The following is a 23,971-nucleotide window of genomic DNA, read 5'->3' as shown; positions in this document are numbered from 1 at the left end:
CCCACCAGAAAAATTGAGGGCATTGTGGAAGTTAATAATGTATTTCATTCAAAATGAAATATATCTAAAAAAATTAAAAGTCAGTAGATAGTAAGGCAGTCAGATTGTTCAGTAATTTCACAAGCAACTATGTTTTATGTAGTTTTAACTTCAGTATTTTGTACTTTCTTTTTTTTTTAAATTTTAATGTTTACTTTTATTTTTGAGAGAGAGAGCACACAAGCAGGGAGAACAGAGAGACTGGGAGACAGAAACAGGCTGTAGGCTCTGAACTGTCAACATGGAGCCTGACATGGGGCTTGAACTCACGAACCGTGAGATCATGACCTGAGCTGAAGTTGGAAACTTAACCAACTGAGCCACCCAGGTGCCCCATTGTATTTTATTTTTCTAAAGTGAAGTTTATTTTTCCCCATCTTTTCTGTCTCTGTCCACATTACAGTCACCCTTGTCTTTCTCCGCAGTCAAGTACTGATCCCCTTTTCTAAAGTTTGTTTTTTTAATTTTTATTTATTTTTGAGAGAGAGACACAGAGACAGAGACAGAGAGAGAGAGACAGAGTTTGAGCAGGGGAGGGGCAGCGATAGGGAGTCATAGAATCTGAAGCAGGCCCCTGGCTCTGAGCTGTCAGCACAGAGCCCCATGCAGGGCTCAAACTCACAAACTGTGAGATTATGACCGGAGCCAAAGTTGGACACTTAACCTACTGAACCACCCAGGCGCCCCAAGAACATACTAATTCTTATATCATGGATTATTATTATTATTTAAATGTTTATTTATTTCTGAGAGAGAGAGAGAGCATGAGTATGGGTAAGGGGCAGGGAGAGAGGGAGACAGAGAATCCCAAGCAGAGTCCAGGTTGTCAGCACAGAGCCTGATGCAGGCTTGAACTCCTGAACTACAAGATCATGACTGAGCCAAAACAAAGAGTCGGATGCTTAACCAACTGAGTCACACAGGCTCCCCTATCATGGATTATTTGAGAATGAAATGATGACCTATGTACAGCTTTTATACTATGATTCCTAGAATGGGTGCTCAATGAATGATAGATATTATTGTTATTTTGTTTTTTAGAATGCAGTTGATATTTATTATAGTCTACTCTAAAGACTGACTACATTTTGGGCTTTAAATATATCAGTATTTTTGAAGGTAAAGGTATAAAGTATATTTTTTAGATCTGAAAATCAGGACCTAGAATGTGAAAGAGGAAATATTTTTACATTGATAATTCATTGGTTTGCATGTATTTATTCATTAATGGTTTTAATGGAATATCTTTCTGATATCTCTTTTAGCATCAAACCGGAAGAGAAGTAAAACTCAACAAAATCGTATTATGTGTGGAGTTCCTTCTTAAAAGAAGAAAAAGTGATTATTGAGACTATGGATCGGAGCAAACGGAATTCAATTGCAGGCTTTCCTCCACGTGTGGAGCGTCTTGAAGATCTTGAAGGAGGTGGTGGGGGAGATGGGAACATGACCCAGGTGGGAAGAGTTTGGCCATCTTCATATCGAGCTCTCATAAGTGCCTTTTCTAGACTGACGCGTTTAGATGACTTCACCTGTGAAAAAATAGGGTCTGGCTTCTTCTCTGAAGTGTTCAAGGTGAGTGATGCCTCTGCTTTTCTCATAGTGTCTTGTTGATAATCAGCTTTACTACAGAGTTGATAATTGTGTTTAATTATGACATATCCTTTGCCTAGTTGAGGTGAGGGTGCATCTTGATCAGTGTTCTAAATTTTCCTCTCCTCCGGCTTTGGGACTGTTGGTGGCCATGGGCCTGGCCAGTGCTATGTGTGCTTTTGCTGGTCCATGTGTGACACCATGACCCTGGCCAGTATACTGGGTCTCACTTGGGGTCTGCTACCAGATGCACTCAACATGCAGGAGAATGCAGAAGGGTTCTGGGGATGCCCTGAGCCAGCCAGCAGTTTGGAGTTACCTTGAAGATGGAAATTCATGTGATTTACATCATATCTGCTCCTTCCATTTATGCCTGGGAGGCCTGACCTGCCCCTTTTCCATCAGCGCCTAGAGTCAGAACCTGGATATTTTTGTATTTACTTGGTGGTACCCAATCACTGCCTCAGACACTTTGGAGATGGAGGGGATGACTGGGAGAATTTTACCATTGGGAGTTGTACATAATAGTTGTTTATATCCTATTTTTTCCTCTTTCCATTTCTCCAGAGACATTTATCAAGGCCCTTATTTTGATCAAAAAAATAAATTAATTAAAAAAATAAACTGTCCTCTCACACTATAAACTTCTAGGCTGTTTTATTTTAATTATAAAAATAATACATGCTGATCAAAAATTCAAATAATATAGGAGTATCTTCCACTCCCCCTCCCTCTATATATCTCTGTCTCTAATAGTAAGCATTATTAACAATTTGGTATGTATACTTCTGGATCCTTTTCTGTGCTTATACATATATTATATACAGACATCTTATATACATATATAAAAATTTATATATAAATGTAAGAAAATACACATATATACCCACTCATACAGTTTTTATTTGGTTATTTTTTAATAAAGTTGAGCCCTTAATGCTTCCAAGTATTCCTATTTCCCAAGTTCACTTACTCTCCCAGAACATTATTTCATACTTTTTCTTCTCTCATCAAAACCTCAGTACTTCTTTTCAGTGATGAGCTTGCTTCCTAATTCACTGAGAAAACTGAAGCAAGCTGGAGAACTTCCACAGCCTCCTATCACCACAAATACCTACTAATCCAGTATCCTTACCCACTTACTCAGTCTTTATACCTGTCACTATGGGTGAACTACCCATGTTCCAATTTAAGCCATATTTCAAGTTCCAGGTGTTTTTTTTTTAATTTTAATGTTTATTATTTTTGAGAGAGAGAGAGAGCGTGAGCAGGGGAGTGGCAGAGAGAGAGGGAGACACAGAATCTGAAGCAGGCTCCAGGCTCCAAGCTGTCAGCACAGAGCCCGATGCAGGGCTCGAACGTACAAAAACTCAAGATCATGATCTGAGCCGAAGTTGGACTCTTAACTGACTGAGCCACCCAGGAGCCCCCCTTTGCCCATTAAAAAAAAAAAAAAATTAATTCCACTATACTTAATATACAGTGTATATTAGTTTCATGTATACAATGTTGATTCAACAATTCTGTACATTACTCAGTGCTCATCATGATAGGTGTACTCTCTCTCTCTCTCTCTTTCTCTCTTTTTTTTTTAATGTTTCATTTTTGAGAGATAGAGACAGTGCAAATGAGGAAGGGGCAAAGAGAGGGAGACACAGAATCCAAAGTAGGCTCCAGGCTCTGAGCTGTCAGCACAGAGACTGATACAGGGCCAGAACCCATGAACCATGAGATCATGACCTGAGCTGAAGTTGGATGCTTAACCGACTGAGCCACCCATGCACCCCATGATAAGTGAACTCTTTATCCCCTTCGCCTATTTGATCAATCTCCCAGCCCACCTCCCCTCTGGTAACCATCATTTTGTTCTCTATAGTTAAGGGTCTGTTTTTTGGTTTGTCTCTTTTTTTCCTTTGTCCATATATTTTGTTTCTTAAATTCCACATATAGGTGAAATCTTATGGTATTTGTCTCTTTATCTGACTAACCTATTTCACTTAGCATTACATCCTCTAGATTCATCCATGGTGTTGCAAATGGCAAGATTTTATTCTTTTTTATGGCTGAATAATATTCTGTTGTATATAAATATACCACATCTTTATTTATTTATTTATTTATTTATTTATTATTATTATTATTTTTGACCTTAAGTTTGGTAGTTTTTATTTTTTATTTTTTTATTTTTTTTATTTATTTTTTTTATTTATATATGAAATTTATTGTCAAATTGGTTTCCATACAACACCCAGTGCTCATCCCAAAAGGTGCCCTCCTCAATACCCATCACCCACCCTCTCCTCCCTCCCACCCCCCATCAACCCTCAGTTTGCTCTCAGTTCTCAACAGTCTCTTATGCTTTGGCTCTCTCCCACTCTAACCTCTTTTTTTTTCCTTCCCCTCCCCCATGGGTTCCTGTTAAGTTTCTCAGGATCCACATAAGAGTGAAACCATATGGTATCTGTCTTTCTCTGTATGGCTTATTTCACTTAGCATCACACTCTCCAGTTCCATCCACGTTGCTACAAAAGGCCATATTTCATTTTTTCTCATTGCCACGTAGTATTCCATAGTGTATATAAACCACAATTTCTTTATCCATTCATCAGTTGATGGACATTTAGGCTCTTTCCATAATTTGGCTATTGTTGAGAGTGCTGCTATGAACATTGGGGTACAAGTGCCCCTATGCATCAGTACTCCTGTGTCCCTTGGATAAATTCCTAGCAGTGCTATTGCTGGGTCATAGGGTAGGTCTATTTTTAATTTTCTGAGGAACCTCCACACTGCTTTCCAGAGCGGCTGCACCAATTTGCATTCCCACCAACAGTGCAAGAGGGTTCCCGTTTCTCCACATCCTCTCCAGCATCTATAGTCTCCTGATTTGTTCATTTTGGCCACTCTGACTGGCGTGAGGTGATATCTGAGTGTGGTTTTGATTTGTATTTCCCTGATAAGGAGCGACGCTGAACATCTTTTCATGTGCCTGTTGGCCATCCGGATGTCTTCTTTAGAGAAGTGTCTATTCATGTTTTCTGCCCATTTCTTCACTGGGTTATTTGCTTTTCGGGTGTGGAGTTTGGTGAGCTCTTTATAGATTTTGCATACTAGCCCTTTGTCCGATATGTCATTTGCAAATATCTTTTCCCATTCCGTTGGTTGCCTTTTCGTTTTGTTGGTTGTTTCCTTTGCTGTGCAGAAGCTTTTTATCTTCATAAGGTCCCAGTAATTCACTTTTGCTTTTAATTCCTTTGCCTTTGGGGATGTGTCGAGTAAGAGATTGCTACGGCTGAGGTCAGAGAGGTCTTTTCCTGCTTTCTCCTCTAGGGTTTTGATGGTTTCCTGTCTCACATTCAGGTCCTTTATCCATTTTGAATTTACTTTTGTGAATGGTGTGAGAAAGTGATCTAGTTTCAACCTTCTGCATGTTGCTGTCCAGTTCTCCCAGCACCATTTGTTAAAGAGACTGTCTTTTTTCCATTGGATGTTCTTTCCTGCTTTGTCAAAGATGAGTTGGCCATACGTTTGTGGGTCTAGTTCTGGGGTTTCTATTCTATTCCATTGGTCTATGTGTCTGTTTTTGTGCCATACCACATCTTTTTTATCCATTCATCTAATGATGGACACTTGGGTTGCTTCCATATTTTGGTTATTGTAAATAATGCTTCAATAAACATAGGAGTGCATATATTTTTTCAAATTAGTATCTTTGTATTCTTTGTGTGAATACTTAGTAGCAGAATTACTGGATCATATGGTAGTTGTATTTTTAATTTTTTGAGGAACATCCATATGTTTTCCACAGTAGCTGTACCAGTTTGCATTTAAAAAAAAATTTTTTTTTAACGTTTATTTATTTTTGAGACAGAGAGAGACAGAGCATGAACGGGGGAGGGTCAGAGGGAGGGAGACACAGAATCTGAAACAGGCTCCAGGCTCTGAGCTGTCAGCACAGAGCCCGACTCGGGGCTCGAACTCACGGACCGTGAGATCATGACCTGAGCCGAAGTCGGCCGCTTAACCGGCCGCTTAACCGAGCCACCCAGGCGCCCCCCAGTTTGCATTTTGACCAACAGTGCATGAGGGTTCTTTTTTCTCTATATCCTCCCTAACACTTGTTGTTTCTTGTGCTTTAATTTTAGCCATTCTGACAGTTGTGAGGTGCTATCTCACTGTGGTTTTGATTTGCATTTCCCTGATGATTAGTGATGCTGAGCATCTTTTCATGTCTGTTGGCAGTTCCTTTGCCCATTTTTGAATTGGGTTGCATTTGTATGTATGTATATGAGTTGAAAATATTTTCTCCTATAGATTGTCTTTTAACTCTCTTGATTGTGTCCTTTGATATATACAAGTTTTAAATTATGATTAAGTCTAATTTATCTATTTTTTCTTGGGTTGCTTGTGCTTTTTGGTGTGATATCCAAGAAATTATTGCCAAATCCAATATCATGAAGATTTTCCCCAGTGTTTTCCTGTAAGAGTTTTATAGATTTAGGTCTTTGCATTTAGGACTTTGATCCACTCAAGTTAACTTTTGTATATGGTGTAATGTAAATAGTAATGTGTTTTTAATTTTAAATTCCAGTTGTTCATTACTGGTGTGTATGAATGTGACTGACTTTTTTTACACTAACCTTGTATCCTGAAGCCTTATTACAATTGCTTATCAGTCCCAGGAGGTTTTTTTAATAGATTCTTTAGGATTGCTACATAGATGGTTATGTCATCTGTGAACAAAGACAGTTTTATCTTTTTTCCTTCCAACCTGTATATCTTATCTTATCTTATCTTATCTTATCTTATCTTATCTTATCTTATCTATTAGCTAGGACTTATAGTATGATGTTAAAATGCAGTAGTGAGGGAGCACCTGGGTGGGCTCAGCCAGTTAGGGATCTAACTCTTCATTTCGGCTCAGGTCGTGATCTCACAGTGGTGAGATGGAGCCCTGTGTTGGGCTCTATGCTGAGTGCGGAGCCTGCTTGGGATTCTCTCTCTCCCTCTCTCTCTGTTCCTCCCCTGCTTGTGCTTTCTCTTTCTCTCAAAATAAATAAACAAACATTAAAAAAAAAAAAGAAAAGAAAAGCAGTAGAGAGAAGGTACATCCGTACCATTTTCCTAATCTTAACCAGAAAGCTTTGAGTTTTTCACCATTAACATAATGTTTGCTGTAGGGTTTTGTTTTTTTTTTTAAAGATTAAAAAAAATTTTTTTAATGTTTACTTTTGAAGTAGAGACAGAGTGTGAGCAGGGGCAGGGGCAGAGAGAGGGGGAGACACAGAATTTGAGGCAGGCTCCAGGCTCTGAGCTGTCAGCACAAAGCCTGACATGGGCCCGAACTCATAAACTGCTAGATCATGACCTGACCTGAAGTCTGACATTTAACTGACTGAGCCACCCAGGCACCTCTGATATTTAATTTCTAATGATGATCAGAGAAAATGTTGTACATGTCTACCTTTTAGAGTATACTTAGATTTTGTTTTGACCTAATACATGGTCTTTTTTTTTTTTTTTTTTTTTTTTGGCCAATGTGTTTGAAACAAGTATTAGTTCTCTGTTTTATGTGTTTGTTTGCATAAAGTTCTATATGTGTCTTTTCATTTCTATCTTCTATCTTATTTAGAAATTCTCTATATTTCCATGTTACAAATAAAATTATCATTTTTTAATCTTATGATTTTACTACTTATATTTAAATATTTGATCTATCTGGAATTCATCATTCAGTTGTACCAGCAATATTTATTATGTATTTAATATTTTTCTCACTGATTGGAAAATTTACTGAATTTTCCTAAGTGTTTTGGTATGTTTCAAGGTCTGTTTTCTTAGGTCTGTTTAATCTGTTGCCTTGATTTGTCTGTTCATATACTAGTACACACTGTTATAATAACTTAATCATTGAAACTTTATTTTAATATCTGGTTAGTCTAGTTCTCTATCATTATTCTTCCTTTTCAGAATTGTCTCGGTGTTTCTTCCTTATTTTTTATGTGAGATTTATCTATTTTTAAAACTTTTTTATTTTAATTAGGCTCCAAATCCAGTATGGGGCTTGAAATCACAACCCTGGGATCAAGAGTTGCATGCTTTACTGACTGAGCCAGCCAGGTACCCCTTTAGGTGACTTTTGGAATCAATCAGCTTGTCAGTTTCCTAAAGCATACTATTGCCATTTTTATTGAGGTTAGAGAGAATTTATAGATTTAGGGAGAATTAATGTCTTCATGGTATTGAATCTTTTATGTAAGTACATTCCATACCTTTATTTTGTATCTCTTCAAGTATTTTGTGCCCCTCGGTAGACATCAGAAATTTTTTAGCTTGCACATTTTCTGCAACGTTTATTCTTAGTTTTTTCTCTTTTCTATTGCAATTGTAAATTGGAGCTCTCCTTCCATTATATCTTCTGTTTGTTGTTTGCCTATGAGGACTACTAAATTTTGCATATTAATTTTGATGCAGCCAACATACTGAATTAAAAACAATTTTTTTAATGCTTATTCATTTTTGAGACACAGAGACAGAGCACAAGTCGGGGAGGGGCAGAAGGAGAGGGAGACACAGAATCCAAAGCAGGCTCCAGGCTCTGAGCTGTCAGCACAGAGTCCAACACGGGGCTTGAACTCATGAACTATGAGATCATGACCTGAGTGGAAACCAACTGAGCCACCTAGGCTCCCCTAACATACTGAATTATTAATGTTTGTGATAGATTTTCAGTTGATTTGTTTTGGTTTTCCAGGTTTATAATCATGTCAGCTATAAATGATATGTTTATTTATTTCTTATTTTTATACCTCACTTTTTCTCAACCAGCTGCAATGACTAATACTTCCTAAAATATTAATAGTGATATTTGTCATCTTTGTCTTGTTCCTGACTTTAATGGGAATGCTTGTAGTGTTTCCTAATTAATATGATTTGGAGGCTGAAATAAATATATTTTATTCTATTAGATCTTTAAAATATTAACAAAAATCTTCTATTTTCTTAAGAATTATTTTTATGAAGAATGGATGTTGAATTTTACCACATGTCTTCTCAGAATCTATGGTATGATGGTTACTTTTATGTGTCAACTTGACAGGGCCACCAAGTACCCAGATATTTGGTTAAACATTATTCTGGGTGTGTCCGTGAGAGTGTTTTTGGATGAGATTAACATTTGAATCAGTAGATGTAAGTAAAATAGATTGCCCTCCCTAATGTGGGTGGCCCTCATCGAAACATTTGAAGATCTGAATAGAATAAAAAGGCTGACCTTCTTATAATTAAGAGGGGAACCCTTCCTGCCTGACTGCTTGAGTTGGGACATTGGTCTTTTTCTTGCTTTTGGATTGGAACCAAAATATTCTTGGGCCTTGAGACTGCCAGCTTTTGGATTGGAACTTATATCGTTGGCCCTCCTGGATCTCAGGCCTTCGGACTTGGACTGGAACTACACTATTGTCTCTCCTGGGTCTCCAGCTTGCTGACTGCAGATCTTGGAACTTCTCAGCTTCCATTATCATGTGAGCCAATTCTTAACAAATCTCTTTCTCTCTGTATATATCCTATTAGTTCTGTTCCTCTGGAGAACTCTAATACATATGGTGATAAAACTATTTTTTTCTTTTGATCTCTTAGTAAAGTGAGTTGTATTAGTAGGTGTTCTAATAGTGAACCATCCTTGCATTCCTGGTATATTATTCTTTCATGTGCTGCTAACTTCTTTTTGCTGGGGGTTTTTGCCTTGATATTTGTGAGACTTGTCTGTGGTTTTCTCTTTCATGCTTTTGTTATTAGTTTTGGTAGCAATGTTATTCTTACCTCAAAAAAAATTATTTTGAAGTCTTTTCCCCCTATGCTTTGGAACAGTTGAAATAGTTTTGGAATTACTCCTTAAGAATTCATTAATATAGAATTCTCCTGTGCAATGTTTGGTCAGGTACTTTGATACTTTTCCTTTTCTTCTGGGGTAATTGGTCTATTTAGATTTTTGTTTCTTCTGGGTCAATTTTGGTAAATTATATTTTACTAAAAAGTTATTATTTCTTATAGGGTTTCTAATATACTTGCATAGAAATGAGTAAATTTTGACTTAAGTCTTTTGTTTGTTTAAGTAACTTTTAGATTAGTTGCAACTCTTGGAGTATAGACCCTACACTATTTGGTCTGTTGGTCCTTTTTCATGGATTTTCATTTCTCCTGTGATTTATAATTTTTTTTATTGAAAATCTGTTTTCAGTGGGAGACGATTTCCCCTGGAGTTCTTTTTTTTAAAAAAATGATTTCTTTTCTTTTTTTTTTTTAATGTTTATTTATTTATTTTGAGAGAGAAAGAGAGAGAGAGCATTAGGAGGGGAGGGGCAGACAGAGAGGAGGAGAGAATCCCAAGCAGGCTTCTTGCAGTCAGCACAGAGCCAGACATGGGGCTCGAACTCACAAACCATGAGATCATGACCTGAGCTGAAATCCAGAGTCAGATATTTAACCTACTGAGCCACCCAGGTGCCCCTCCCTTGGAGCTCGTGTGTGTGTATGTGTGTGTGTGTTTTAATGTTTATTTATTTTTAAGAAAGAGAGAAACAGTACAAGTAGGGGAGGGGCAGAGAGAGACACACAGAATCTGAAGCAGGCTTCAAGCTCCAAACTCCAAACTCCAAGCTGTCAGCACAGAGCCCGATGTGGGGCTTGAACTCAGGAACTGAGAGATCATGACGTGAGCTGAAGTTGGATGCCCAACCGACTGAGCCACCTAGGTGCCCCGAGTTCTTTTGTTCTAAGTTGTGGATGTACTTAATATAGTGGTCTCACATTTGCCTCTGCTGGAGTCATATAGGTTCTAGATCTGAACCTAAAGGCTTTATTTTGATTTCTTGGCTCAGGCTTTCTGTATAGATCTCAAACCTGAACTTGATTTTCATAGTTGGCTTTTATTCCTCATTTAAGGCGGTAGGATCTAGCATTATCCTACTATAAATGCCTACTATGAAAAGGAGAAAGCTAGTTAACATTATTTCATGGTATTTTAGAAAGTAATTAGTTAATTTTATGGTGAGGACATTATCATTGGGAAAGAGAGAAATTTGTCTATTTATTTATTCTGCATGTAATAGTCTGATACAGGGTTTGATAAACTATAGCCTGCCACTTTTTTTGTAAATAAAGTTTATTGCAACACATCCACACCTATTTGTCAGTATGTATGTTTTATGGTTGCCTTTGTGCTACAATAACAGATTTAAATAGTTGTAACAAAGACCACATGGCCCTTCAAGCCTAAGGTATTTACTCTCTGACCCTTTACAGAAAAAGTTTGCCAACTCCTGGTCTGATAACTATAATGCAGCTAGGATATGGTTAGTTTTTATCTTTGATTACAAAGTACAAATGACTACAGAGTTTTAAAGGTCAGGTTAAATAAAAAGTGTATCACTGGCAATAAAAGGAAATATTTGATTTCTGGTATGGGAGATAGAAATTATGCAGATAATTTAAGGACTTTCAGTTGCTTTAGATAGCAAAAGGAAGACTGGTTGATGGATGACTTTACACTGAGGAATGTGGATTTATGTGACTTGCTTGTATTCCTTTAAAATAATTCAGTTTTAGAATTTAGGACCTTCTGGTCACTCATCCTTAAAAATAGATCTTTGTTATGTTTATATGTTCCAGAAATGGATTTATACAAACCCAAAAGACAAGCCTTCTCTTTTAGGTGTATTCAGCCTCTGTATTTCACAAAAAATGTGTTTGTTTTTAAGGTTAATGATAAGTTTAGCTAATCTACTGTTAGGAAATAATTAAGGCAGATGGACTTGGACTGGAGCAGTTGTTCTCAACTGGGGGCAGTTTTGCTCTGAACGTGATATTTGACAGTGTCTGAAGTTATTTTTGGTTGTCACAATTAGGCAGTGAATGCTACTGGTATCTAGTGGGTAGGGGCCAGGGATGTCACAAAACATCCTATAATGCACAGGACAGTGCTCTGCAACACAGAATTATATGACCTTAAATGTTAATAGTGCTGAGGTTATAAATCTGTGGCCTAAAAGCATAGAAAAGTTGAAAGCATTTTATAACCTCTCTTATTGAATTTGGGGAAAATATACTTCTAGAAACAAAGTAAGTTGGATTTGCATTTATAATATTTGTGAGCTTCAAATATTCACCTTTGATTGTTAATCTTTCCTTTTCATTAAAAAAATCATGAAATAGAGATTAAGGGCAATTTCATTATTTCTAGGCAAATGACTTAGAATATTTTGGATGTTAGGGAAGGACTGAAGCATGTGTAAGTGGAGATGACATTAGTGTTTGTGTGCACATTTAATAGAGTAAGAGAGAAAAATATAAAACCAAATGGCACAGTGGACCCCACTTCTCACCTTCTGGTAAGTGAAAAATCTGTCCAGTTCCATTGTTAGCAGTGACTGACAACCTGCTTAATGTTTCCAATTAAGAGTGCTTCTTTTGGGATACAGTAGAAGGTTCTTCCTTTCTTTTTAATCTAGTCCTGTTTTGTTTGAGAATATGATTGGAAGGAGACTTTCTAGGAAGGTGATTGTTCCAATCTTTTGAGATAACTCACCTTATATTACCCCATGATATAACTCTGTATTTTAGCATGTATTGTGAAAACTGTGAAACCTGGAATCCCATTCCAGAACAAAGTGTCAATGTAGCTTTTTTCTTTTTAATAATAGCTTTACTAAGAAATAGTTCACATACTATAAAATTCTCCTTTTAGAAATCTATAATTCAGTGTTTTTTAGTATATTTACAAGGTTGTGCAGCCATCATCACTGCCTAATTAAAAATTTTTTTATCGGGGTGTCTGGGTGGCTCAGTTGGTTAAGTGTCCAACTTCAGCTCAGGTTATGATCTCACAGCTAGTAGGTTGGAGCCCTGCATATGGCTCTGTGCTGACAGCTCAGAGCCTGGAGCCTGCTTCAGATTCTGTGTCTCCCTCTTTCTCTGCCCCTCCCTCGCTCACGCTGTCTCTCTCAAAAATAAATAAACATTTAAAAAATAAATAAAAATTATTTTATCATCCTAAAAAGAAAACCTATACTCATTATTAGTGACAACTCATTTCTCCCTTCCCCCAGCCCTTGGCAACCACTATTTTACTTTCTGTCTCAATGGATTTGTCCATTCTGGACATTTCATATAAAGAGAATCATATCATATGTGGCCTTTATGACTGATTTCTTTTACTTAGCATAATGTTTTCAACTTTGATCCATGTTATAGTATATATCAGTACTTCATTCCTTTTTTAAAAAAATTTTTATGTTTTATTTTATATTAGAGACAGAGACAGAGAGAGACAGCGAGAAGGGGAGGGGCAGAGAGACGGGGGCAGAATCTGAAGCAGGCTTCAGGCTCTGAGCTGTCAGTACAGAGCTCGACATGGGGGTTGAACTCATGAGCAGTTGAGATCATGACCTGAGCTGAAGTTGGACACTTAACCGACTGAGCCACCCAGGTGCCCCACTTCATTCCTTTTTATGTCTCAGTAATATTTCAGTGTATGGATAGTACCACATTTTGTTTATACAGTCATCTGTTGATAAACATTTGGATTGTTTTTATCTTTTGGCTATTGTGAGTAGTGCAGCTGTAAACATTCGTGTACAAGTATTTGAGTACTTGTTTTCATTTCTTTTGAGTATATACCTAGAAGTGGAATTATTGGGATATAAAGTAACTCTAAGATTTACTTTTTGAAATAGTACCAAACTGTTTTCCACATTGGCCGTATCATTTTGCATTCCCACTAGTAACATACGGGGTCCAGTTTCTCTACAATCTTGCCAAAACTTGTTATTTTCTCTCTCTTTTCTTTTTATAAAAATTATAATAACCATCCTAGTGGGTGTGAAGTATCTCATTGTAGTTTTGATTTACATTTCCCAAATGAATAGTGATATTGAGCATTTTTTTCATGTGCTTCTTGGCCATTTGTATATCTTCTTTTGAGAAATGGCTATTCAAGTTCTTTGCACATTTTTGAATTGAGTTATTTTTGTCGAGTTGTAGTTCTTTATATAGTATCCTTTATTTTTTCAATTTGAAAGTAGTCGTTTGTTAACTGTCCAGATTACAAAAATAATCATGGTAGATACCTCAGTTAATCTGTTTTTTTAATTAAAAATTTTTTTTAAATTGTTTTTAATTTTATGTATGTATGTATGTATGTATGTATGTATGTATGTATGTATGTATATATGTATGTATTTACTTCCAGGTTAGTTAGCATATAGTGCAACAATGATTTTGGGAGTAGATTCCAGTGGTTCATCCCCTATGTATAACACCCAGTGCTCATCCCAACAAGTGTCTCTTAATGCTTTTTATCCATTTAGCTCATCCTCCCTCACACAACCCCTCTAGCAACCCTCTGTTCTCTATATTTAAGAGTCTCTTATGTTTTGTCCCCCTCCCTGTTATTTTTGCTTCCCTTCCCTTATGTTCATCTGTTTTGTATCTTAAATTCCTCATATGAATGAAGTCATAGATATTTGTCTTTCTCTAATTTCACTTAGCATAATACCCTCCAGTTCCATCCACGTAGTTGCAAATGGCAAGATTTCATTCTTTTTGATTGCCGAGTAGTACTCCTTGTGTATATATACCACATCTTCTTTATCCATTCATCCATCAATGGACATTTGGGCTCTTTCCATACTTTGGCTATTGTCGATAGTGCTGTGATAAACATGGGGGGTGCATGTGCCGCTTCAAAACAGTAAACCTATATCCCTTGGATAAATACCTACTAGTGCAATTGCTGGGTCCTAGGGTAGTTCTATTTTTAATTTTTTGAGGAACCTCCATACCATTTTCCAGAGTGGCTGCACCAGTTTGCATTCCCACCAGCAGTGCAAAAGAGATTCTCTTTCTCCACATCCTCGCCAACATCTGTTACTACCTGAGTTGTAAATGTTAGCCATTCTGATAGGTGTGAGGTGAAATCTCATTGTGGTTTTGATTTGTATTTCCCTGATGATGAGTGATGTTGAGCATTTTTTCATGTGTCGGTTGGCCATCTGGATGTCTTCTTTGGAGAAGTGTCTATTCATGTCTTTTGCCCATTTCTTCACTGGATTATTTGTTTTTTGAGTGTTGAGTTTGATAAGTTCTTAATAGATTTTGGATGCTAACCCTTTATCTGATATGTAGTTTGCAAATATCTTCTTCCATTCTGTTGGTTGCTTTTTAGTTTTGCTGATTGTTTCCTTCGCTGTGCAGAAGCTTTTTATTTTGATGAGGTCCCAGTAATTCATTTTTGCTTTTGTTTCCCTTGCCTCCAGAGACAAGTTGAGTAAGAAGTTGCTGTGGCCAAGATCAAAGAGGTTTTTGCCTGCTTTCTCCTTGAGGATTTTGATGGCTTCCTGTCTTAATTTTAGGTCTTTCATCCATTTTGAATTTGTTTTTGTGTATGGTGTAAGAAAGTGGTCCAGGTTCATTTTTCTGCCATGTCGCTGTCCAGTTTTCCCAGGACCACTTGCTGAAGAGACTGTCTTTATTCCATTGGATATTCTTTCCTGCTTTGTCAAAAATTAGTTGGCCATATGTTTGTGAGTCCATTCCTGGGTTCTCTATTCTGTTCCATTGATCTCAGTGTCTGTTTTTGTGCCAGTACCATACTGTCTTGATGGTTACAACTTTGTAGTATAGCTTGAAGTCTGGGATTGTGATGCCTCCTGCTTTGGTTTTCTTTTTCAAGATTGCTTTGGCTATTTTGGGTCTTTTCTGGTTCCCTACTTTAGGATTGTTTGTTGTAGTTCTGTGAAGAATGCTGGTGTTATTTTGGTAGGGATTGCATTGAATATGTAGATTGCTTTGGGTAGTATGGACATTTTAACAATATTTATTCTTCCAGTCCAGGAGCATGGAATGTTTTTCCATTTGTGTGTGTGTGTGTGTGTGTGTGTGTGTGTGTGTGTGTCTTCTTCAATTTCTTTCATAAGCTTTCAGTAGTTTTCAGTATATAGAGTTTTCACCTCTTTGGTTAGGTTTATTCCTAGGTATTTTATGGTTTTCGGTGCAAATGTAAATGGGGTGGATTCCTTGATTTCTCTTTCTGTCACTTCATTATTGATGTATAAGAATACAACGGATTTCTGTGCATTGATTTTATGTCCTGTGACTTTGGTGAATTCATGGATCAGTTCCAGCAGTTTTTTGGTGGAATCTTTTGGGTTCCATGTAGAGTATCATGTCATCTGCGAAGAGTGAAAGTTTTTCCTCCTTGCCGATTTGGATGCCTTATTATTATTATTTTTTAATGTTTATTTTTGAGAGACAGAGAGACAGAGCACAAATGGGGAGGAGCAGAGAGAGAGGGAGACACAGAATCTGAAGCAGGCTCCATCCAGGCTCTGAGTTGTCAGCACAGAGCCCAATGCTGGGCTTGAACCCATGAACTGTGAGATCATGACCTGAGCTGAAGTCGGATGCTCAACTGATTGAACCACCCAGGCACCCTGCTCAGTTCATCCTTCTAATGAGCCTGTTGATCTGGTCTTCCCTGTTGTGGGCATCTCCACCTTTTGCCAAACGGGTGGTCTTTTTCTTTATTCCCCCTCATGGAGAAGATAATATGAAGGGCCATAAGAAGTTATTTGCTTCTTTGAAATATATTCTAACAGTATAGATCTTGTGAATCAGATCCTCCATGCTGATAATGCCATATTTACCAAGAGAGTGAGCAGTCAATGTGTTATCTGTCAAGGTAATTCACTTCTTGTTGATTTTGCCATAACCACACTTGTAGATCAGTTCATTTACTGACTTCCAGTTTGGGTACTCCCATATTTATATAGTGTCTTTTGATGCTGTTCAGTTTATCTATTTTTTTCTTTTGTTGCTTGTGCTTTTGGTATCAAATCCAAAGTCATAAAGATTTCCCCCAATGTTTTATTCTAAGAGTTCTGTAGTTTTAGCTCTTAAGTTTTGATGCTATTGTAAATGGAATTGTTTTCTTTTCCTTCTTTTCTTCTTTTCTTTTCTTTCCTTCTTTCTTTCTTTCAGTTTATTTATTTATTTTGAGAGAGAGAGCATGCGCACGCATGTGCACTGTCAGTGCAGAGCCTGACATGGGGCTTGAACTCACAAACCATGAGATCATGATCTGAGATGAAATCAAGAGTCAAGATTAACCAGCTGAGCCACTCAGGCACCCCTGTTTTCTTTTCTATCTTTAAAATATTTTTTAGGGGGTGCCTGGGTGGCTCAGTAGGTTGGGCATCCGACTTCGGCTCAGGTCATGATCTCGCAGTTTGTGGGTTCGAGCCCCACATCGGGCCATGTGCTGACAGCTGGGAGCCTGGAGCCTGCTTCGGATTCTATGTCTCCCTCTCTCTCTGCTCCTCCCCCACTCATGCTGTCTCTCTCTCTGTCAAAAATAAAATAAAACATTAAAAAAATAAAAAAATAATAAAAAAAATAAAATATTTTTTATTGGGTTGCCTGGGTGGCTCAGTCGGTTAACTGTGTGACTTCGGCTCAGGTCAGGATCTCATTGTTCATGAGTTTGAGCCCCGCATCAGGCTATCTGCTGTCAGCACCAAGCTGCTTCAGATCTCTGTTCCCCCCCCCCCGCCCCGCCCCTCCCTCACGTGTGCACATGCTCTCTCTGTCTCTCAAAAATAAATCAGTAAATAAACATTAAAAATAACAAAAAAATTTTTTATTAAAGCAAAAATGACTACAATGAAAAGAGATGAATTAAAAAAAAAAAACCAGAAGAGTAATCTTTGGTTTGGGAGGATTCTTATATTCATGTAATGAGGACCCTTTAATTTTAGCAGTGGAAGTGTTGGAATGCTGACATAAGATCAAGTTAGGAAAAGAACACTAGTATCAGGTCAAAGCTAGTTGGTGTCTTCCAAAGTGACAGTAGAAGATACCACAGGGTAAAACGTGGGCGGAGCTGTACTCTTTTCACCTCAGAAGAGAACTTTATGTGCTACAAGAAGAATGCCTCAGTCACCCAGGGTTCTAGGGAAAGGAATTAGTTTCTAGCAGTATTATTATAGGGGAAATGGTTTTCTTAATTTCATTTTTCAGATTATTGCTAGTGTAAAAAAATACAATTGATGTTTGTATTTGTCTTGTATCCTATAACTTTGCTGAACTCTTATTTTTTAGAATTTTGGAATTTTCTTTTTTAAAGTTTATTTATTTGAGAGAGAGAGAGAGAGAGAGAGAGAGAGAGAGAGAGAATGAGAGAGTAAGTGGGGGAGAAGCAGAGAGAGGAAGAGAATCCCAAGCAGGTTCTGCGTTGTCAGCACAGAGCCCGACGCAGCGCTCAAACCCACGAAACATGAGATCATGACCTGAGCCAAAACTGAGAGTCAGATGCTTAACTGACTGAGCCATCCAAGTGCCCCTAGAATTTTCTATGTACAAGATCACGTCACCTGCTTAACATAAATCTTGACTATGTAAGTTTTCTCCTCTCCCATACCTAGACCCTTGCACAGTCTGAGTTGCATGCCCGTTGTCTTCACAGAAACTTGTTACTTTTATCATATTCTGTTGAAATGATCTATTTAAAGTGTCTGTCATCCCACTTAGCTTTAAGCTCCATGAGGATAGGGACTATGTGTTATTTACTTTTGTTTCGCCAGGGTATAGCACTGTGCCTGGCATAGAATAGGCATCCATCCATCCATCCATCCATTCACTATATTGTGGTTCTTCTATATGTTAGGCATTATGCTAAGTGCTGAGATATAGTAATGATTAAGACTTGTTATTCTTGGGGCGCCTGGGTGGCGTCCGACTTCAGCCAGGTCACGATCTCGCGGTCCGGGAGTTCGAGCCCCGCGTCAGGCTCTGGGCTGATGGCTCAGAGCCTGGAGCCTGTTTCCGATTCTGTGTCTCCCTCTCTCTCTGCCCCTCGCCCGTTCATGCTCTGTCTCTCTCTGTCCCAAAAATAAATAAACGTTGAAAAAAAAATAAAAAAAAAAAGGACTTGTTATTCTTGCCATTGTGGAATTTATAATCTAATGGTAAATATTTATATTAAGTAATTACAAGGGTGATTACAACACAAAGAGAAACATGGCATATTAGTTTCCTATTGCTGCATAGCAGTATTACCATGAATACAATAGTTGAAAAGAATACGTATTTATGATATCTTTTTCTGTGGTTCAAGAGTCCAGTCAGGACTTGGCTGGGTCCCCTGCTCCATGGTTTCACAAAGCTGTAATTAAGGTGTCAGGTTGGGTGGAGATCCTGACTGGCTCAGTCAGAAGAGGGTGTGACTCTTGATCTCAGGCTTGTGAGTTCAAGCCCCATGTTGGGTGTAGAGATTACTTAAATAAATTAAAAAAAACTTTTACAAAATGGTGTCATCTGGGGCTGACATCTTATCTGGGGCTCAACTGGGGAAGGATTTGCTACTAAGCTCATGTGGTTGGTGGCAGCATTCAATTCCTTGCAGGCTGTTGAATTGAGGGCTTCAGCTTGATATGTTTCATATTGGCAGCTTAAGTCTTTGAAGCTAGTAAGCGAGTCTTCTAGTAAGATAGGTTACAATCTTATGTGACATTTAGGTCACAGTTAATTCATTTTTTTCTTCTTATTTATTTATTTTTTTAAATTTATTTTTTTTGGAGAGTGCAAGCAGGGGGTGTGCAGAGAGAGGGGGACAGAGGATCTGAAGCCGGCTCTGTGCTGACAGGCTGACAGCAGTGAGCCCGATGTGGAGCTTGAACTCACGAACTGCAAGATCATGAACTGAGCTGAAGTCGGATACTCAACCGACTAAGCTACCCAGGTGCCCCTCAGTTAATTCATTTTTGATGTTTTAAATTTTGAGTCACCTTTGCCATATTGTATTGGTTAAAAGTAAGTCACAGACCCTGCCCAGGCTCAAGGGGAAAGGATCGCACAATGGCATGAACACTAGGGGTAGGGATCATGGGAGCCAGTCTAGAGTCTGTTGCCACACATGGATTGCAATGGGAGTACAAAAATCCATTGTCTAATTTGGAGCGGGAGAATGCTCTTCTTGAGAAAGTGAAGTTTAAGTTGAGACTTGAAGGGTAAATAAGAACTAGCCAAGTGAAGGAATAGGTTGGAGAAATGAACATTCCAAGAGGAAGGAACAATCTATTTGTAGGCCTAGATGAGAGAAGTCTGAGATGCAGTTAAGGATCTGAAAGAAGTCTAGAATGGCTTCAGCAGAGGGTCGGGGAGATTGGTAAGAGATGAAATATGTTGCAGAGGTAAGCAGGGGTTTATTGTTGAGGACCTCATCATCTGTAGAGGTCCTCAAGGATAAGAATTTTTGATTTTATCTTAAGAGACTTGCTTTTAATTTTAAGTAAGTGGGTTGGAGAGGGTAAGAATTGATTCAGTTTGGCAATAGTCCAAGTGAAAGATGTGATATGTGACTGTGGCAGAAGTGTGCATGGTGGTAACTGGAATGGTGTGGAGTGAAATGATTTGAAATACTAGACATGCTTTTTAAAAATCTTTTAAAAAAACATTTATTCATTTTTGAGAGAAACAGCATGAGCTGGGAGGGGCAGAGAGAGAGACAGAGGATCTGAAGCAGGTGACAGCAGAGAGCCTGATGCAGAGTTCAAACTCACCAACCGCGAGATCATGACCTGAGCTGAAGTCAGACGCTTAACCAACTGAGCCACCCACCCAGGTGCCTCTAGACATGCGGTTTAATTTACCAACTTAAGTATGCTTATAAAAAAATTGAGAGATACTTTGAAGGTATTAACTGTAGCATTTGGTGAATGGTTGGATGTGATGGTGAGAGGAAGGAGGAATCAAAGATGATTTCAAGTACAAGTAGCTGGATGTTTGAACTCTGAAGGAGGAATGTATTTGATGATTTCAGATTTGGATTAGAATGTGAAACCTCTACAAGCAGTTAACATCTAGAGTTCAGAAGACAGATCTGGCTTGGAAATGTAGATATAAGAGCTATTAACGTAGCTATTAACTGGGGGCGCCTGGGTGGCTCAGTCGGTTAAGCGGCCGACTTCGGCTCAGGTCATGATCTCACAGTCCGTGAGTTCGAGCCCCGCGTCGGGCTCTGTGCTGCCAGCTCAGAGCCTGGAGCCTGTTTCAGATTCTGTGTCTCCCTCTCTCTGACCCTCCCCCGTTTATGCTCTGTCTCTCTCTGTCTCAAAAATAAATAAACGTTAAAAAAAAATAAAAAAAAAACATAGAGTAACTGAAGCCATGGATATGAATGATGTTATACAGGGAGTATAAACAGACAGAAGAGAGCCTAGGACCAGGTATTGAGGAACTCAAACATTTAAGGGTTGAGTAGAGGAAGGAAGAGCTGGCAAAGGAGCCTGAATACAAGTAGTAAGAGGGTAAGAGTACCGGTGTGTGTGTATCTGTGTACCTGTGTGTTAGTGAGTGAGAGAGAGAGACTTGAAGAAATTTGAACCTAGGATGAACACAAAGTTTGTGTTCTTTTCACTGTACCCTGTATAACAATACAGGATGTTGGAAGGATCAAATGAAATGTGTAGAGCATCTTGTACAATGTTTTGTCGATCGAGCAAATAGTAGCTTTTGTTATTTTAGATGTTATTTTCTCTATTTTATTTTTGCACAACAGTTCAAATTTGATCTTAGGTTAGCCCACTATTTTTAGATGTGATTTCATTTTTAAAAATTTTATTATTGTTATTTTTATTAGAGAGAGAGAGCACAAATGGGGAAGAGGAGCGGGAGGGGAGAGAGAGGAGAGAGAATCCCAAGCAGGCTCCATGCTGAGTGAGGACCTGACCCAGGGCTCAATCACATGACCGCAGGACCAAGCCTAAATCAAGAGTCTGTCGCTTAACTAACTGGGCCCATAACTGAGCCCCAGATATGATTTCATTTTTGATGGTCATGTGATATCAAATGCCTTCTTTTCTTATAATTACCATATTTTTCATAGCATGATTGCCTCTTCTCTCCTTTGTACCTCCTGTATACCCTATATAGACTTTTTATCAGAGCAATGCTACATTTTATGACTTTTTTTTTTTACGTGTTTGCGTTTCTCTGTTAGATCAGACCTCCCTATGTTTTTCATCTCTGTGTCTTCAGCACTTGGCACAGACTCTGCCAAGTAGTGGGTACTCACTAAATATTTGTTGCATGAAAAAAACCCCATATATATGTTATAAGAATATGTAGAATTTGCTAATCAAATTGTACACCTGAAACTAATATAACACTGTATGTCAATTATATTTCAGTATAGAAAGAAAGAAAGAAAAGAATGCATTGAGAAGCAACATGAGAGAGAGATAGACTCTGGAGCTAGACTGCCTCTGTTTGAGCCTTTAAAAAATTTTTTTTTCTAAACCCAATATGAGGCTCGAACTCACAACCCTGAGATCAAGAGTCAACATGCTGCATCACCTGAGCCAGGCAGGCACCCCTATACTGACTCTATTTGAATCTTGGCTCTACCACTTATAAGCTTTCTGACCTTGGGCAAGTTACTTGACTTCTGTGCCTCAGTTTCTGCATCTGCAAAATGGAGGTAATGATAGTACCTACCTAATGGGGTTTTGAGCAGATGTAATGAGCTAGTATATGTAAAGTATTTAGAATACTGTCTAGCATATAATATACCCTATATAAGGGCTAGTTATTATTTCTATTACAAATGCAGTTAAGATTTTGAATTTTGTGCTAAGTACTATGTTAAGAACTTGTATACATGATCTTTTTATTTATACAAATATTTATATTTGCCACAATAATTCTATAAGCAGTTATACTTCCATTATATAAATGAGGAAACTGCCCCTGTCCTGGAGCCATTAAGAAGCAGCAGCCGTAGCTCTGTGCTACCCTCTGGCCGGGAGCCTAAACAAGGGCCATGAGGTGACTAAGAACGTGAGCAAACTGAGGTATAGCTGCTGCCACAGGCGCCTCACCAAGCACACCAGGTTTGTGTGGTACATGATCCGAGAGGTATATGGCTTTGCCTCATATGAGCAGCCTGCATGGTTGCTCAAGGTCTCCAAGGACAATGGTGCCATCAAGTTCTCAAGAAAAAGTGGAGACACACATCCATGCCAAGAGAAAGAGAGAGGAGCTGAGCAACATGCTAGTAGCCATGGGGAAAGTCACAGCCAAGAAGGATTGAACTCCTCTCCTCTGTATGTAATAGAAACTTTTGGAACTTGGAAAAAAAATAATAAATACATAAATAAATGAGGAAACTGAGGTCCAAAAATGTTTAATGTCTTGCCAATAGGTAAATGGTACAGCTAGGGTTTGAATTCCTATCTGTGTAATTGATGAATGGAATATTATAGCTAATTTTGATCCAGTGTACAAGAAAAAATTTAAAGATTATTTTATTAATTTATATATATATATGCTATATTTTTAGAATACTCTGTGTGTGTGTGTGTGTGTGTGTGTGTATGCTTTCTTATAGAGTTCAACCTGATTCATTTTGAGTGGCAAGTATACAACTAGTTATATAAGTTAGAGGCTTGGGCGCCTGGGTGGCTCGGTTGTTAAGCATCTGACTTCAGCTCACGTTATGATCTCACGGTTCATGAGCTTGAGTCCCACTTTGGGTGAGCATGAGCCCTGCTTTGGGTGATCACAAGCTCTGCTTCTGGTGAGCATGAGCCCCGCTTTGGGTGAGCCCCGCTTCTCTCTCTCTGTCTCTGTCTCTGCTCCTCGCTCACTTGCGCTCTCTCTCTCAAAAAAAAAAAAAAAAAAAGGCAAAGTTCCTACTTTCTCCCCCTTTATATTTTCCCAAATTGACAGCATCATGTGGAAATGCCAAGCTGTAAGAAATAATAAACTTATAAACTAAAAGAGCCAGATATCTGCCATCTGCTTGGGTACTGAAAAATTGATTTATTCACATTCATGGTTATACATTTATTATTTAGTGCGCATGGAGTTGTCATGCAAACTCTAAATCTGTAACAGTATTAACAGTTGTGGTATAAAGAAAGTAAGGGGAACATTTTAGTATGTGAATGTTACTTTGTTCTAAGATGTTTTATTTTTGTGCTTGGGAAGGTAAAGTTTTTGTGTTCTCTGGTGGTTTTATCTACTTTGAGAAGTAAGATACTGGGTCTCAAAATGCTGGTGTTGCTGCAGCGGTCTTAGTGTGCCAACTGCCTACAATTTTTTAGTCTCTCAAACTACATCTTGTGAGATCTGCAAGACACTGAATCCTTTCTCTTTCAAATGTGATCATTGTCACAATCTGAATCTATAGAAACTCAAGGATTTTTCTTAAATTGTCTATATTTTCATAGTTGTGTTTGTTCTCTTCTCTTCTCTTCTCTTCTCTTCTCTTCTCTTCTCTTCTCTT

General features: G+C 38.2%; 1 protein-coding gene and 1 pseudogene across 1 annotated transcript in view; both read left to right on the top strand.

Annotated features, from left to right (window-relative positions):
* Positions 1–23,971, top strand: part of TESK2 (testis associated actin remodelling kinase 2) — a 136,330-nt gene that overhangs the window by 27,135 nt on the left and 85,224 nt on the right. Inside the window, exon 2 of the mRNA XM_040470045.1 lies at positions 1,305–1,614. Within this exon, the coding sequence (XP_040325979.1) occupies positions 1,393–1,614 (222 nt within the window). The 5' untranslated portion in view covers positions 1,305–1,392. The remainder of the gene's footprint in view (positions 1–1,304; positions 1,615–23,971) is intronic.
* LOC121027338 (60S ribosomal protein L36-like) lies at positions 20,864–22,949 on the top strand (annotated as a pseudogene).

The sequence above is a fragment of the Herpailurus yagouaroundi genome, unplaced genomic scaffold, assembly GCF_014898765.1.
Source record: "Herpailurus yagouaroundi ecotype Mexico unplaced genomic scaffold, PumYag 77, whole genome shotgun sequence".
Lineage (NCBI taxonomy): Eukaryota > Metazoa > Chordata > Mammalia > Carnivora > Felidae > Herpailurus > Herpailurus yagouaroundi.
Note: the sequence above shows the minus strand (reverse complement) of the source record. Positions and strands in the feature narration are given on the sequence as shown.